General features: G+C 46.6%; 1 protein-coding gene across 1 annotated transcript; it reads right to left on the reverse strand.

The window, feature by feature from the left end:
• Positions 1 to 13,714: 13,714 nt before the first annotated feature.
• Positions 13,715 to 15,691, reverse strand: LOC124708372 (leucine-rich repeat extensin-like protein 4). Its single transcript, XM_047240048.1, has one exon. The coding sequence runs from the start codon at positions 15,489 to 15,491 to the stop codon at positions 14,256 to 14,258; it is 1,236 nt and encodes a 411-aa protein (XP_047096004.1). The 5' UTR covers positions 15,492 to 15,691; the 3' UTR covers positions 13,715 to 14,255.
• Positions 15,692 to 18,267: the final 2,576 nt, after the last annotated feature.

Consider the following 18,267-nt stretch of genomic DNA (forward strand, 5'->3'; position numbering starts at 1 on the left):
AAATTTATCCTCCATAACAGGCGGTACTAAAAGACTACTATCATTATAATCATCATAAATAGGAGGCAAAGTATCATCAAAGTAAATTTTCTCCTCAATGCTTGGGGGACTAAAAAGATCATGCTCATCAAAACCAGCTTCCCCAAGCTTAGAATTTTCCATATCACTAGCAACAATGGTGTTCAAAGCGTTCATACTAATATGTTCCATAGGTTTTTTAATTTTCGCATCAAACCATCCATGTCTTAAATCAGGAAATAGAATAAGAAGCTCATTGTTGTCCATTATGCCAAACTAGTGTAAACAAGAAACAAAAAGATGCAATTGCAGTATCTAAAGGAAATAGCTTCGAGCACACACACAACGGCGCCAGAAAAGTACTTTACCTGGGACCGAAGTATGAGAGCCTTTTGCCTTTCCTCCCCGGCAACGGCGCCAGAAAATAGCTTGATGTCTACGGGTGCTTCTATTCTTGTAGACAGTGTTGGGCCTCCAAGAGCAGAGGTTTGTAGAACAGCGAGCAAGTTTCCCTTAAGTGGATCACCCAAGGTTTATCGAACTCGGGGAGGAAGAGGTCAAAGATATCCCTCTCATGCAACCCCTGCAACCACAAAGCAAGAAGTCTCTTGTGTCCCCAACACACCTAATAGGTGCACTAGTTCGGCGAAGAGATAGTGAAATACAGGTGGTATGAATATATATGAGCAGTAGTAACGGCGCCAGAAAAGTGCTTGCTGGCGTGTGGTTGATGGTAGTAATATTGCAGGAAGTACAGATGCAGTAAAACAGTAAACAAGCAGCGGTAGCAGTATTTAGGAACAAGGCCTAGGGATCATACTTTCACTAGTGGACACTCTCAACATTGATCACATAACAGAATAAATAGATAGATGCTAGACTCTACACCCTCTTGTTGGATGATGAATACCACTAACTGTGTAGGATTACACGAACCCTCAATGCCGGAGTTAACAAGCTCCACAATATTCAATGTTCATATTTAAATAACCTTAGAGTGCATAACAGATCAACATAACCAAACCAAGTACTAACATAGCATGCACACTGTCACCTTCACACTATGTAGGAGGAATAGATCACATCAATACCATCATAGCAATAGTTAACTTCATAATCTACAAGAGATCATAATCATAGCCTACGCCAAGTACTAACACGGATGCACACACTTGTCACCATTACACCGTGCGGGAGGAATAAACTACTTTAATAACATCACTAGAGTAGCACATGGATAAATTGTGATACAAAACACATTGCAATCATAAAGAGATATAAATAAGCACTTCACTATGCCATTCATAACAGTGAATAAGTATTCTGTGAAATATAGCCTAAGAGACCCACGCGGTGCACACACTGTCACCTTTACACACGTGGGACAAGGAGTCTCCGGAGATCACATAAGTAAAACCCACTTGACTAGCATAATGACATCTAGATTACAAGCATCATCATATGAATCTCAATCATGTAAGCCAGCTCATGAGATTATTGTATTGAAGCACATAGGAGAGAGATTAACCACATAGCTACCGGTACAGCCCCGAGCCTCGATGGAGAACTACTCCCTCCTCATGGGAGACAGCAGCGTTGATGAAGATGGCGGTGGTGTCGATGGAGGAGCCTTCCGGGGGCACTTCCCCGTCCCGGTGGCGTGCCGGAACAGAGACTCCTGTCCCCCAGATCTTGGCTTCGCGATGGCGGCGGCTCTGGAAGGTTTCTCGTACCGTGGATTTTTTTCGTATCGAGGTTTTAGGTCAGGGACCTTTATATAGGCGAAGAGGCGGAGTCGGAAGGTCAACGAGGCGACGACACACTAGGGGGGCGCGGCCAAGGCCTGGGCCGCGCCACCCTGTCGTCTGGGGCCCACAGGGCCCTCCTCTAGCGGCTCTCGGGTGTTCTCGAAGCTTCAAGGAAAAATAGGATGCTGGGCGTTGATTTCGTCCGATTCCGAGAATATTTCCTTACTAGGATTTCTGGAACCAAAAACAGCAGAAAATAGCAACTGGCCCTTCGGCATCTCGTCAATAGGTTAGTTCCGGAAAACGCCTAAATATGACATATAATGTGTATAAAACATGTAGATATCATCAATAATGTGGCATGGAACATAAGAAATTATCGATACGTCGGAGACGTATCAATGCCTGAGAGTGGCTCTTGGCCTGTCGTCTCCCAAACGTTCATGCCAGCCGTTGAAATCTCGGCTGAGTCATCTGCGTGGACGACCTCTACTTCATCTCCATCCCACTGTATTAAACATTGGTGCATCGTGGATGGAATGCAACAGCTGGCGTGGATCCAATCTCTCCCTAGCGAGGACAGCATAGGTGCTCTTGCTATCGACAATAAAGAACGTCGTAGGGATGGTTTTTCTTCCTACGATCGGATCCACGTTCGTAACACCTTGTGCTTCAGATGCTTGGCCGTTGAAATCGCTCGGTGGTAACGTTGGTCTTGATCGGATCCGAGCTAGAGCGTCCCAACCGAAGTAGCATGGAGTATGGCATAATGTTGATCTGCCGCTCCGGTGTCCACCGACGATCTTGTTGACAGAGCTTCCCATTGATATAACCTCGTAAGTACAAGGCCTTCGGTGTGTCTCGTAGCTCCTTTCTCGTGGCTTCTCAAAGATAACCGGCCGTGGGCCGCAGATCAAGTTGTGCCACGGTGCTTCGTCTAATCCTCGGAGCACAAAACTCCGCCGGGAGGACGAACACCATGTTTGTGCCGGCCGATGTCTCATCATCGGCTTTCCTTTGTCCGGGGCGCCACTCTTTCTTTTGTGGCCGACCTTCTTCGTCCGTAGTTCACTGAATTTTCGCGGCCGCGATCAGGCCGCGCCTTCCTTAACGTGTGCGGGTATAACCTTTCGGCTTCCTCCAAACCACGTAGTCGCCGAACCCTACGCTTTTGGGAACGGCCGAGTCCATCGGTGGCACCACCTTGGCCGGTGGTACTTATCTTCTTCTTCTTCTTCATCGTCTTCTAACTCCTCGAGATCTTCCGCCCGAGAGGACTCAGCGTGCTTGTTCCGAGATGGGAGAGGCCCTAGACGTTTGAACACTGACACGTCTCCTACACCCTTCTTCTTCCGTCTACATTCTGGGCAGTTGCCGATTGTAGGCAATCGGCTCATTCCTGAATCCCAGCAGTGTCTGAGAAAGGGACAGTCCCAGTGCCTATCCACATCGTCTTTCTCTCTTGACTTTTCCTTGGCATGGCGCTCATATCTCTCCTCGTCGCGATCATGCCGACGATGTCTCCTGGCGTCCCTGCTAGCCAGACGATATCTTTCGTCATCGTCGTCGTATCGCCGGCGTTGGTCGTATTGACTCACGTATTTGTTGAGGAGGTGATCAGAGAGAGGTCGCTGATATCGTACATTCTTCACTTCTCCCTCTGTGATGTAGCGCTTGCCATCGTGCCGGAGCCGATCGCGCGGAACGGCTTCCTCTTCGTCCTTGTTATGAGAGCAGCTGCCCTCGTCTCTCGTCCTTACGCGGTGGTGCCCAGGTCCTACCATGTTGATGTTGAACGAGAAACTCGGCTGGCACCTCCCGGGGTAGGTGCACTCCACCATGTTAACGGTGGGGAAAGGGTGTGTGTCGACTTTCATGGGCGTACTGGGCTGAAAATTAGACGCCCTTGTTCTATCGCCATTTGGATCTGCTCGACGCCACACCCCTGCGGTCGTTGGTGGCATGGGTGAACGTGTTATGCCACTTGCAGGTATAGCTTTCGTTCAGCTCTGCGCCGTGGGGATTTTGTGGCCTTCGGGTACCTTTAGTTGCTTCTCCTTAAGTAAGAGGTCGAAAATTTGCTCAGCTTTGGTCCCGTCGAAGTCAAACCCTCTTGGAGGACCTTGTGGCTTAACCCATTTGCAGGACACGGGGCTTTCCCCCCGAGTCCATTCAGCCACTGCTACCTCTTGATCTCCCGCAGAGCCTTCATCTTCATCTGCCTCAACCAGGACTACCGCCCGCTTGAATTTATCCTGGTACAACTCTGGGTGGCACTGTTCATATAACGATAGTTTCTGAACCATATGTGCCAGTGAAGGGTAGTCTGCTTGGGAAGCCATATCCTTGATTGGTGACGCGAGACCCACCACCGCCAACTCGACTGCTTCTTTCGGACAAACGAGCCGAATAGCATCGGTTCCTAACGGTCCTGAAGCGGCGGATGTATTCCGACACTTGTTTCTCCGCGCTTCGTCGTACTTGTGCTAGATCGGCAATGCCGGCCTCGGAAGCCTCGAGTGATACCGCATGTGGAGCTGTTCTTCCAACCGCTTCCAAGTCCGGATGGAGTCACGGTGGCGGCGATGTGTACCATCCGAAAGCCGATCCTGTGAGGGACCGAGCGAAGAACCTCACACGTAGTTCATCCGATGCCGAGATCGTGCCCGACTAGCGCCAAATATCGGCTCACATGCTCGATTGAACTGGAGCCCTATGACCCACTAAACTTGGAGAATTCAGGGAGCCGATATTTGGGTGGTAGTGGGATCAAATCGTGCCTCGTTGGGGTACGGCTTGGAATAGCCGATTGCCCTCCTTCTTCGGCACTATGCCGAACCGGTCTCTCAAGATTGTATTGATCCGATCCGCGGTGCTTGGCTGCAGGAGTCGAGCTCGAAGATTCGCCGGAGTGGCGTGCTTAGCCAGCCACGCTTGCTTCTCAAGCTCTGAGCCAACTGCAGGGAGTTGAGCTCGGAGGTTCGTCGGAGTGGCATACTTAGCTAGCCACGTCTGCTTCTCAAGCTCTGATCCAGAAGCTCCTCCTGTTGTTCCAGAAGTCCCTGTTGTTGCAGTCTGGTTCGCGAGTGCCCATTTACTGCAGTCTGGCACGTATGTGCACGTGTACCCGTGAGGGATATCCTTAGGCGCCTCATACAAGAACTGGTAATCACTAGGGTCACCACCGATCTTGTAGACGACGTATGCCGGTGAACTCGGCACTTCTGGTGCTGCCAACGCGAACGGCAGCGGTGGTCGGGACTGGAGTGGTATCTCACCTTGGTGAGTCCCTAGAGGAGGTCCTGATGGAGAGTGCTGATGCCTCATGATTTCCTGGATCACCCGAAGGGCGACACGCTCCAAAGTGTTCATCAGGCTCTCAGAATGGCGGTGCAGCGAATGAACCATGAAATTAATCTCCCGACGTGAGACCCGGTGCGTTCTTCGACGGGGCAGACAGGTCCACTCCATCGAGCGCGCCTTCAGGTGAGAACCCTTTCCACCTAATGCCGTGTGAGCGGGTTCTCTGGAAAGAGCCGATGAGGTCGGCTTCGAGGATAGCTTTGACCTCGTCATACTTCTTATTGAGCTCCTCGCCGGATCTTCGTACGTGACCGGAGTACCTTCCGCCATCTCGGATGTAGATGGCGATGCGATTGATGTCGAAGACGGTCCCACCGGGCGTGCCGTAATGTGTTGCGGTCGAAACCCACCGGCGAGCAACGACGGGCAACACGCGAGAGCCGGGAGGCTCCCGGGACCGCGGGCTGGCCCCGGTCCCTCGAGCGACGGCCCGCAAAGCCTCGGCACGCACGTCCGATGCCGGGTGCAAGGGCGTGCCACCCGACCTATACCGGTCGTGAAGGTGATGGATTTGCTTCGCTTAGTTTCTCGCATGGCATACACGTAAACATTAAATACGAGCCTCGATCGGCTCTCGTGTTGTCCCGTGAATCGGCTCAAGGAGCCGATCCACCCATGGTTCGTATGAGGTCTACGATCACATGGTGGTCCCGCTTGATCAATATAAAGCTGAAACGACCTACGACGATTTAGGGTTTTCACCACATAATCGGAACATCCTACGCGTGATTGAGCTCCGGCAGCCATGCACGGTGATAATAAACCGACCCTAGACAAGGCCTAAAAACCAACATGAAGTTGATCCCCGAACATCTTATCTAGGGCTAGCAAACTACACCCTACGTGCTATCGGATCCTTCAACCCGTTTGCAAGGCCTAACTATGCGTATATTAAACTAATCCTTGAAGAACAAGGAGCAATCATAACGGATCGGATCTACTAAACAATGATCAAGCGAGGTGCCGCCCTTACACCTAAGATAGGTGTAAGGGCGGCTAGACGTCTAAGGGTTGCATGGACAAAAGCATGTGACACGATGAAACAATGCTAACCCTAACACATCTATGATAACTACGTTGCTCGCCATCAACAAGGCTTCAGCACGAGCAACGCATGAACAGCGAATAAACGTATACTGCCTAGATCGCAAGATGCGATCTAGGCAGCATGATGCTTACCCGGAAGAAACCCTCGGAACAAGGGAGTTGGCGATGCGCCTAGATTGGTTTGTGATGAACGTGATTGTTGTCTTTCTCAATAACCCTAGATACATATTTATAGTCCGTAGACTTTCTAACGTGGGAATAATCCCAACCGTGCACGAGCCAAATTCTATCTAACCGACACGTATCCTACTATATTTACGTATACACGGGCAAACTAGCCCAAACTTTGTATACAAGACCGATTCATGTATTTCTTCCGTGTATATTCTTCAAGCCCATCTTAATCGCGGCCCACCTCTGATCCGGTCAAATTCTGGTGATAACAGCTGCTTGCGGAGAGAGCCCCCTAGGACACCTCCATGGTGGAGGGGTCTGACGTAGCCCGTTCAATGGCAGGACGCGGGACAACTAGTAGATAGGACCATCGTATTTTAGGTTAACCCTCTCTATAATGATGGATAATTTTTTGCCAAGTGTTAATGAAAACCCTATAATTGTTTTATGATTAAATGGTGGGCGCACTGGGGGTGGAAGCGGGAGGACACGCAAGCCAGTCCGTGGGCGTATGCGGAGACGGATTTCAAGCCAGAATTTAAGCTACAAATGGATCAGTAAATGCGCCTCTATTCATGTATGAACCGGTGTTTTTAGGGTTCTCCTTTCCGCGAGAACCAAAACAAACATCGATGCTAATCTGTTTGCATCGGCAGCCAAAAATGCCGCATGCGTTTTCTTCTCTAGGTCATCAAGAGCAGCAAGAGGGTCCACTACTCCACTTCTGCTTCGGTGCTCCTCCCTTGGAAAATTTTTGGGTGCCTCAAACACAACAACGGTGAAGATCTTTCCATACATGTTTGTAAGCGGGAGCACGATCGTAATTTCAATGTAGCTTCACTGTCCTTACAGCCCTGTATAGATCCATATGGCCCACGTTGTTTTTTACGTATCTACAGTCACGTGTGTGTGCCGAAATATAAAGGTCCTATAAAAATCTTGTTCACGTGACCTTTTTTTTCTTATGAGACATACATATATTATTATATCAATACATACGGATATACATTGGCTAGATATGAGTTTCGACGGACTCAACACACGAAAAAAAAATATAATCCTTCAACTTCATTTAGGAGGAGCACCTGAGCCGCCCTCCCACTACCTACCCGGAGAATACCCAGTAAAATCCACAAAGCAAAATCCACAAATGAGGTCCGCAATGTGATGCCTGCAGTGCTAGCTTGTACCCTAGGCTCCCACTACGACCGAACCATGTATGGTGAGCGTGACTAGATTGTTCTGGTTACTTGGATACGCGTGTTCGATTTGATCAAAGGGAATCAGATACCAAAGCGTAGCATATTGCATGGAAAGATGACACTCTAGGTCTACCAAACGTCTTCCAGCCGGCCTATGCCTAGCGTGTTTTTTGAACCGCTGTGTCTATACGACTGATGTCAGGATGTCTCGAGCTCAATCGGGAACGACAGTAACCTGATCGAGCTGGCTCCGCGCACCCGTGTCGGTGCGAGACATGAACACACACCGACGCCGACAGTCTCCGATCAAACATATAAACATTTCCACACGATATTACCATGTCGGTCGCGGCAAAATGCGACCCGCCGTCACGCATTTCCCGGTTAAATACCATACGGTGCAGGCCCTTTTTACGGTCTCGTTTCTTTTTCACCACACACGGTGGAATGGATCAAGTTGACCTTCTGACAGTCGAAAGGTTCGTCTGCTTTGTCTTCCGGTAAACCTGGCTTGGAGCAAACACTTGCAGCGAGCGCAGCTAGCTGGTGGTCATCAGTGGTGGGCAGTGCCTACCTGCACTGCACGGCAATGCGCTGCAAGTGAGCAGTTGGCCGGACCTACATCACTACATGGCTCGCACTGTGGAGCGGCACCGAAAGGCCCGTGCAGTCTTGATATGTTGGGAGCCCGCCACAGCGCAAGATAAAGGACAAGTGGGGTTCTAAAGTTTCTCCCTGAAGCACATTTTGGTAGTGTCACACTTTCATACCCTCGCACGCACATGCTGCCCATCCATCGTCTACGTCAATCCCGTAATTTGGTGCGGTGGACTACACTACTACTGATTCGCCAGAAAAAGTGCTTGTTAAGGTAGGATCAGCTTCCGCCCCACGCAAAAGGTTAGTTTTTTACGGGTGTTAACGTTGGTTTTGTTGTTGTTGCATTAGACTTACTACGCAAATTGTTGTAGTACAAAAACTAAATTTTATTATGTTTTTTCTAGAATATAGTCAAACTGTTTTTTTTTTTTTGCGGGGCATAAACTAGTCAAACTTGGTTTTCTAAGAGGTGTTAAGATAAGTTTTTTTTTTGGGTTCAAATGTGTTGCATTAGACTTACTACGCAAATTCTTGTAGTACAAAAACTAACCTTTATTTTGTTTTTCTAGAATAGTCAAACTATTTTTTTGTGTGGCATAAACTAGCCAAACTTGGGTTTTTTAGAGGCGTTACGATAAGTTTTGTTGTGGTTCAGATGTGTTGCATTAGACTCATGGGCGGAGCCAGGGCCCGGCGAGTCTGCCCGGGCTCCGATCTGAGTTGCCTCGTTGTCTAAATCTGCGATAATTAATTTGGATCCGAGGGAGTACATACTTAGGATACCTTTTTTCGAAATGGGGATTAAGACCCCAGCTTCTGCATCGTGATGTTGCACACGGCGTTTTATCAATAAAGTACGAGTACAAGGTTTAAAACATCTGAAACATCGCCCAAAATTGATACAAAAATCAACCAGCGAAAGAATCAAAACAAAAAAAAGACTACACATCAACGTAGCCTCCTATTATGCCGCCAACCAGCCTGGCACAAGATATCATGAGCGACCGCCAGGAGCCGTGTGCATCCAGTAACCATAGCACCCCGCTGCTCCTCCGGTGACAGGAGAGCCCACAGTTGAACCCAATGTGACACCATATGGATAACCTTCAAAAAATGAAAAGATTGTTTTTTGTTAAAAATAATATTGTTCCTCGCCCTCCATATAGACCAACATAAGGCAGAAACGTCAATACGGATAGAGGCCTTAGATTGTCAATCAACTCCATTTAACCAATTACCAAACTTATTCGTAATATTGGTTGGAGGCGGAAGATCATATGTGAAATTAACCGTACGCCAAAGTATTTTAGCTAAAGGACAAGTTATGAAGAGGTGTTCAATAGTCTCATGTTCTCCACAAAAAACACATTTTGTACACCCATTCCACCCATGTTTAGCTAAATTATCTTTAGTAAGCAACACCTTATTACTCAGGACCACATAAATATTTTTATCTTAAGGGGAACCTTAACTTTCCATTGGTAATTTATCAAAAAAGGAGGGTGGTCATTTATAAGATCCGCATACATAGATTTTATAGTAAACAAATCATTAGAAGTCAAATTCCAAACAAATCTATCATTCTCTCCATTTAGATTAACCATCATAAGTTTTTGGCATAACTTTAACCACAAAGTCCATTTGTTACCTACCAACGGCCATCTGAAACTAATATTTAGAGGTGTTTGAGCTAACACATGAGCTACCGTTACATTCTTGTGATGCACAATATTATATAAGGACGGATATTGCTGGGCTAGTGATAGTTTTCCTAACCAAGTATCTTCCCAAAAACGTGTAACTGCTCCATTACCAATTTTGAAGAAACCTCTACTAAAGAAATCGTCCTTAACCCCCATCAATGCCTTCCAGAAAGGAGAGTCTGTAGGCTTAGCTTTCACCTTAGATAAGGTTCTTTGTCTTAGGTATTTATTATCTAACAATTCTTGCCACACCCCTTCCTCATTAAGAAGTTTATAAAGCCACTTACTTAATAAACATCTATTTTTGAGTTCGAGAACCTCAATACCTAAGTCCCCTTGATCTTTGGGTCGGCAGAAAATGTTCCACTTTGTAAGTCTATATTTTCTCTTATTTTCATCTGACTGCCAAAAAAATCTAGACCTATAGAAATCCAGTCTTTTCCTTACCCCAACAGGTATCTCTAGAAAGGATAACATAAACATAGGTAAGCTTGTTAAAACTGAATTGATAAGGACAAGTCTATCCCCATAGGACAGTAATTGCCTTTCCAACATCCCAATTTGCTTTCAAATCGGGTCACATACTTAGGATAACTAGTTCATATTTCTAAACTTAAACTTTCAGTACAATATTAAGGTTTGGAGTTGCCATATCGTCATTTTCCATCATCAATGTTTAGGATCATATTGTTAGCCCGCTAGATGTAGAGGCCCTTTAAGATTTGGATTAATTATGCACATTTTTTGAAAAAATTATAGCATAATGTTGTTGAGTAATATATCTTGTTACGTGTTATCCCTAGACTCTAGGGTATATTGGTTCAGTTAGGGTTAGGGTTTAGTCTCTCTATCCCTCCTATATATTTTTACCTTCGGAGATCAATATTAATCAGAGAACATGTTCTATTTGTCTTCTAATGCTATAAAAGAAAAAAAACAAATTGTGATTAACAATTTATTCAAATGGGCGATTACACTTTTAGTAATTTTACCGTGTTAGCTTGTGGTTCCCCTAGGCTCAAGAAAACTCCTAGCTCCGCCACTGATTAGACTTAATACATAACTTGTCCTACGCTTAATTTATGTTTTGTTACTCGCATACGAAAACTCATCTGTCCAGCAAGTCTGATTAGATCGTATCACTCCGACCGTTAAGAAACATGTCCACTCATTTAGAAAAAGGATTGCAATAAACATTTATAAGATCAACAACATATCGTGGGTTATCTACCACGCTTGAATTCTTTTTTAGGGATACTTCAATTGTTAATTGTTGGTCAAATTGGATTTTTAACATATGTCTTGTCTAAAAGTATGTGTCAATGCAAATTTTAAATTAAATAGGTTGCGAAACTCCACACTAAACATAATGTGAAAGAGAATTACACAAACCAGAAGGTACAAAAATATAATCATTCAAAAAATTACGTGAAAAACTTACCATGAATTGGTGTAAAAAACCAAGGATTTTTTCTATTAAATATACTCCATCAAAGAAACAAACAATAAAGAAAAAACTGATATCTTTCATTTCTCCAACAAATTAGGCAGATATCGCAAAAGTGAGGCCATCATCTTTGGTGTGTCTAAGAAGTGTTTCTTTTAATCTTCCCTTTATCATCTTCGTTGCAGACGCTTTGTACATGCATAGATGCATTCCTAGAGGTATCACTTCCATCTTCAAGTTGTATATGAACATGTGATTATGTTGCTACTATAATGACAAAAATGAATTATGAAACACAATTTACAAAAGTTCTAATTATATCGATTTACTATTCTCTGTGTCTACATACATGTGTGAAGTTTTTTTTAAAGGAATGCGACAGGAAAAGCCCCTACAACGATTTTATTTTTAAATAATAAGAACCCAAATGTGCGTCCATTTGAACTTGAAACTAGTCGTGCTCCATAGATAAATTGAATATGCTCAGAAGCCTCGACACTACAACACTCGGACATGTTGGGTGTGACTATTTCTATTAGCTTGTTCCTATTCTACTCACAAAGAAAGGGTAGCCCTCCGCCAAAATTCTTACTTGCATATATGGTTGGATCCATCTTTGAACAAAGACAAAAGAAAATCATAAGATGTTATCAACGTTCCCTCAAGACTTCTGGTTATATTAATCAATGCTTTTTTATATACTCCTGAGCCGATGTTCATGTTGATGCCTAATTACTCATTACTATTTATTAACTGATTACCCCTCAATTTTTTTCTTTTTGTGTAGTACCAATTGTCATATTTTTTAATAATTTCATATTTATAAACATTTAAATATTTATGTATATATAAAAATGGTAAGTTAAGTTCTAAAACAAACTTTTAGTTTTTCAAGGAAAACCAAGTTTCATGGAGTCGAGCATGAAAATGCACTTGCCTACATAAACAAAAATGTGACAAAAGAGACAATACTATGCCGGTAGACATATGGTTTGCTTTTATGGACCCACAATATTTTTTTTAGATTACAAATGACATGTTTTGCAGTAAAATTTTACAAGTTTGCGAAATGCATCTACAATGATCAGTCTTTGTAATTATTCCATCTTTATTAATAGAAAATGATACAGTATGGAGTCTTTCTCTAGTGTATTTCTGTGATAAAACTTCTAAATAAATACTTTGTATTTTCGAGAAAAAAATTAATTCCATGAAGTTTGGGACCAAATAAAGTAAGGATCCGTGGACCCCTCATTTTTTATCAAACAAACGAGTTAGACCCCGCTCTAGTGGGAGCTTCTTTCTTTATCAATATCAAGAGGTCCAGTAATCATTCTTGTCAGAGGCCAAACCCTACTGCAAAATGGCATAACCATTAGTTTAATCGATGTGCGGAAAGGGGCAGTAAAAGGGTAGGAGCAGGCTTAACCACCAAAAGAAGTTGCGTAACGGTCGTATCTTACGCCAGAAGCAAAGGGATTCAGTCTGTCAGCGAGAACTCAGAACCTGGAAAATTACTGAAACTAGACCGATATCATTGTACAGGTTTTGGACAATCGGATAGCCTTGTCATTTTTTTTCTTCAGATACAGTTTAGGCAGCCGTTTGATAGGCTGCAAAAGTTTCTCGCCTCGTGCCTCACTCAGGTGGACATGATTTTTGGCAACCGTTTTATGTAGCCGACGCTATTTCTCAGTTCAGATTGATGATTTCGACAGCCATTATGTTACTCCCCATATGGTTTATTTGCTATTTAGTCTACACGATTTTGGCAGCCGTTTAGTCGGTCGCCATATTTTCTGAAATCATGTCTCGCTCAAGTAGACATAAACTTCGTCATGCGATTAGTTATTCGAAAAGTCCTGTAGCTCATGTCTCCATAGACTCGATTTTGCCAGCCGTTGGGTTAGCCGGCACTGTATCTGATAACATAGTTTGTACCGTAGTTGTTAACCCACGTCTGCGTCAGTAGACACTTGAGTGTGAAGGATTTGCTAATTTGTGGTGGATAATTTGTCAAACCTAGCTGTAGTGGCCAGCACAAAATGGCCTACATATATGTAGGCTCTTAGGGGTGCTAATATAGTCTTGATTAACAAGCCAACTATGGATGAGTGTAAGAAATTATGGTTAAAATCTATTTGGCATACCCTTTTACTTATATATCTTATCGGTGGTGCCGCTCACAACGCCGTCAAGTAACTGAAAGTTCAGATTACAGCAAGGGGATTGGTGTGGAGGATGAATATTGATAGATACCTGTCAAGTAACTGAAAGTTCAGATTACAGCAAGGCGATTGGTGCAGAGGATGTAAAAGAAGTTTGATGATGCAAAGAAAGACCAATCTGACAACAGTATATGATATTATACATACCAAGAAGTCATACAAAACTATAAGAATAGAGCGGCAGTTAGGAGAACAAAATCTCCAAGGGACTCATCTAAATATCTTATAATAATCGAATAGTAGTGGTGAGTAGCTGTGACACAAGAGGAATTCAGTACTCCGGACAAATCTCTTGATCTAGACCCTCAACCGAAGCTTAACTGAACCACTCAAGCTTCATCACTCTATAGCAGTCTATACATCCATGGATTGCTCAGTCCCACCCGAAGAAGGTGTCTCTCTCAACCAGATTATTATTCACAACCCAATTAGCCATCAATCAATCCAAGCTTTTTAATTCCAGAATTCCCCATCACCAAGCTTCCAATCCTTTTCACCATCAGCGCCGCGCTAACGGATCAAGGACGGCGATGCGGAGAACAGACACCAACCAATGCAAAAAAAGAAAGGAAGAAAAGGATATATGCACCGTGTTCTTCTTCTTTACGCCGGCAGCTATCAATCGAGAGCTAGTAGTAATATACTATCCATGAACAACAATGACCACGTACACTCGGGTGAGGGAAAGTGGAATTGGTAATGGTTGTGTTGTGAGGGCCGGATGATCATCTGTAATGTGCAGGCGGCGGCGGCGACGCGTACGGCATGGGGTACACCGGCGGCAGCGGGCCGGGGTACGCTGGCGGCGGGGGTGGCGGAGGCGGGACGAAGGGGTTGCAGTGGAAGGCGGCGCAGTCGACGGGCGGGCGGGCGTAGAAGGCGGCGCACTGCTGCGGCATGCGCTGGTTGGGGCGGTCGGGGAGGCAGTTCCGGCGGTCGGAGGCGGGCGGCACGACGCGCGCGCAGGAGGGCGGCTCGCCGGTGAAGAAGTTGTAGGCGAAGGTGAAGTTCTTGAGGCGTGGAAGGCCGCAGACGGCTTCTGGCACGGTGCCGGAGAGCAGGTTGTGCGCGACGTCGAGCTGCTCGAGCTTGCGCATGCCCGCCACCTCGGGCGGGAGCGGGCCGGCGAGGGCGTTGAAGCTGACGTCGAAGACGGTGAGCTCGCGGAGCATGCCGACCTCGGGCGGGAGGCAGGAGGAGAGGCCGTTGTCGATGAGGAGGATCTCGTTGAGCGTGGCGGACATGTTGGCGAGGCTGGCCGGGAGGCAGCCGCCGAAGCGGTTGTTGGCGAGGACGATGACGGAGGCGGGCGAGTTGCCGAAGTTGTCCGGGAGGGCGAAGCGGAGGCGGTTGTGGTTGAGGAAGATGGCGTCGAGCGGGCGGTCGAAGAGCTCGGGCGGCACGCCGCCCTCGAAGTCGTTGTAGCGGAGGTCGAGGAAGCGGAGGGAGGGCAGGTCGAGGACGACGTCCGGGAAGGCGCCGACGAAGCGGTTGTTGCTGAGGTCGAGCTCGTGGAGGAGGGCGAGGCGGCGGAGGGAGTCGGGGAGGAGGCCGCAGAAGCGGTTGGAGTTGAGGTGGAGCAGCGCGAGGTCGCAGAGGAGGCCCAGCTCCGAGGGGAGGTACCCCGCGATGTCGCCGTGGTTGAGGTCGATGCCGGCGACGGCGAGCTCGCCGGAGCCTGGGACGGGCGCGCAGTAGACGCCGGTGTAGTTGCAGACGCCCGGGCCCGCCCAGTCGCCGGTGAGGTTGCTGGGGTCGGAGAAGATGGCGTGCTGCTTCCACGTCTGCAGCGCCAGGTACGCGTCCCGTAGGCGCGGGCTAGGGAACCGCCACGCTGGGTCCACCTCCACCGCCGCCATCTCCGTGCCGCCTTCCGCCCATATGCCGGCGGCCCGCGGTTCGCCGCAGCTGATGCCGGCGATGGCGAAGAAGCAGAGGAGCAGCACCACCGCCGTCCTCATCTCATCAGCCTCGATTTGTTACAGCACGAAGAACCAAACCGAGCAGCTCTGAAATTTGGCCGGAAGGGAAATGTGTTGTCGCTGGATGGAGAAGCGGCGAGAAGAGTCCTTGGAGGAGGGGGAAGAGGGAGAGGAAGACAGCTATGGCACAGCTCAGAGTCAGAGGTAGAGAGAGCAGTGAGGTGTGGTGCGGAGGGATGTTTGTGCGGTGTGGGGGGGGGGGACGCGTAGCAGAGGGAGGGATAGGCGCGGCGTAGGGCCATTTATGGCGGGTGGAGAAGATTTATGAGATAGGTTTGGGTCCCCACTGCGTTTGTCTCCGGATTACAGTACTTTCGTTAATTACGGCCGTGATACCATGTGGTTCGGTGGTTACAATTTTCCCCAATAACATCTCCGACGTGTTTTGTTCGTGTCGCACTTGGGGATGTCGCTCCCAGTCGCGTCCCCTATCACCCCCAAACATTAAATAAGGGTTTCTAAAACCAAAATTATTTAAATATAGCATACAAATAAATATGCTTGCGGAGATTGTTTTCAAATTAAAATACAACGAACAATAAAACAACAAAAAAATAGGGTTAGATCAATGTGCCGCGGCATTTCCTTTGATCGTCCTCAAATGCTCAATGAGATCAGCTTTAACATTGTTGTCACGGATCTCTACGTGCATGGCTAGGAAATCAGCAAAATCTGCAGGTAACTCATGATCAACCTCCGCAAGAGGGCCTTCACACTCACAGGGGCCAACATGTGACCTGGCCTAATTCTTGCGGTCATCCTCGATGATCATGTTGTGCATGATCACACAAGCCTGCATCACCTCCCACATTTGATCGTGAGACCAGACCAGCTTAGAGCAGGGTACCGAACAATTGCAAATTGAGCTTGAAGCACACCAAATGTTCGCTCGATATCCTTCCTGCAAGCCTCCTGTCGTGTAGCAAAGTGGGAATTCTTCTGACCTGATGGATTCGAGATTGTTTTGACAAAAGTGGCCCATTCTAGATATATACCATCAGCTAGATAATAGCCTTTGGTATATTGGTGGCCATTGATCTCATGGTTGCATGGTGGAGCATGCCCTTCCACTAGTCTGCTGAAGACCGGAGACTGCTGCAACACGTTGATGTTATTGTGTGATCCAGCCATGCCAAAGAAAGAATGCCAAATCCAGAGGTCATAATCTGCCACAGCTTCAAGCATCACACTGCAATATCCATGACGCCCTTTGTATATACCTTGCCAAGCAAACGGGTAGTTCTTCTATGCCCAGTGCATGCAATCGATGCTTTCAAGCATTTCAGGAAATTCTTTGGCAGCATTTTGTGCCATGATCCTTGCAATTTCTTCCTTAGTTGGCCCTCTCAAGTAGTATTTGCCAAACTTTCCCACCACAACTCGGCAAAACTTGTACATACACTCAATGGCAGTAGACTCACTCATGCGAAGGTAGTCGTCCTGTGTATCGGCAGGTGCTTGATACGTCTCCAACGTATCCATAATTTCTTATGTTCCATGCTAATTTTATGACATTAGCTACATGTTTTGTTCACACTTTATATCGTTTTGATGCGTTTTCCGGAACTAACCTATTGACGAGATGCCGAAGGGCCGTTGTCGTTTTCGTCGTTTTTGGTTTCGGAAATCCTACAAAGGAAATATTCTCGGAATCGGACGAAATCAACGCCCGTAACCTTATTTTTCCCGAAGATTCCAGAGAGCCAGAGAGGGACCAGAGGGGAGCCCTGGGGGACCCACACGTGGTGGCGGCGCGGCCCAGGGGGGCGCCCCCTAGTGTGTGGGACCCCCGTGGCCCCTCCGACTCCGCCTCTTCGCCTATTTAAGCCGTCCTGACTTAAATCTTCGACACGGATTGACGATACACCAGAAAACCTTCCAGAGACGCCGCCATCGCGAAACTCCAATTCGGGGGACAGAAGTCTCTGTTCCGCACCCTGCCGGACGGGGAATTGCCCCCGAAGGCATCTCCACCGGCATCTTCACCGCCATCGCTGTCTCCATGATGAGGAGGAGTAGTTCTCCACCGGGGCTGAGGGCTCTACCGTAGCTATGTGGTTCATCTCTCTCTCCCATGTGATCTTTATGTGATCATGAGCTTTGTGATCTAGTTGAATATCATCTATGTGCTACTCTAGTGATGTTATTAAAGTAGTATATTCCTCCTTCATGATGTAATGTGGACAGTGTGTGCATCATGTAGTACTTGGCGTAGGTTATGATTGTGATCTCTTGTAGGTTATGAAGTTAACTATTACTATGATAGTATTGATGTGATCTATTCCCCCTTTCATAGCTAATGTTGACAGGCGCATGCTATGTTAGTACTCGGTATAATTGCGTTGGAATATCATGCACTCTAAGGTTATTTAAATATGAACATCGAATGTTGTGGAGCTTGTTAACTCCGACATTGAGGTGCTCTTGTAGCCCTACACAATTAATGGTGTTTGTCATCCAACAAGAGAGTGTAGAGTGGTTTTATTATGTGATCAATGTTGAGAGTGTCCACTAGTGAAAGTATGATCCCTAGGCCTTGTTTCCAAGCACCGAAACTCCGTTTATTTATCGTTCCGTTGCATGTTTACTCGCTGCCATATTTTATTCAGATTGCTATTGCCACTCATATACATCCATACTACTTGTATTTCACTATCTCTTCGTCGAACTAGTGCACCTATACATCCGACAAGTGTATTAGGTGTGTTGGGGACACAAGAGACTTCTTGTATCGTGATTGCAGGGTTGCTTGAGA

This window comes from Lolium rigidum, chromosome 4, assembly GCF_022539505.1.
Source record: "Lolium rigidum isolate FL_2022 chromosome 4, APGP_CSIRO_Lrig_0.1, whole genome shotgun sequence".
NCBI classification, from domain to species: Eukaryota; Viridiplantae; Streptophyta; class Magnoliopsida; order Poales; family Poaceae; genus Lolium; species Lolium rigidum.

Excerpts from the sequence above, each read along its gene's own strand:
- LOC124708372 (XM_047240048.1), bottom strand. The coding sequence starts at position 15,491 with ATGAGGACGGCGGTGGTGCTGCTCCTCTGCTTCTTCGCCATCGCCGGC.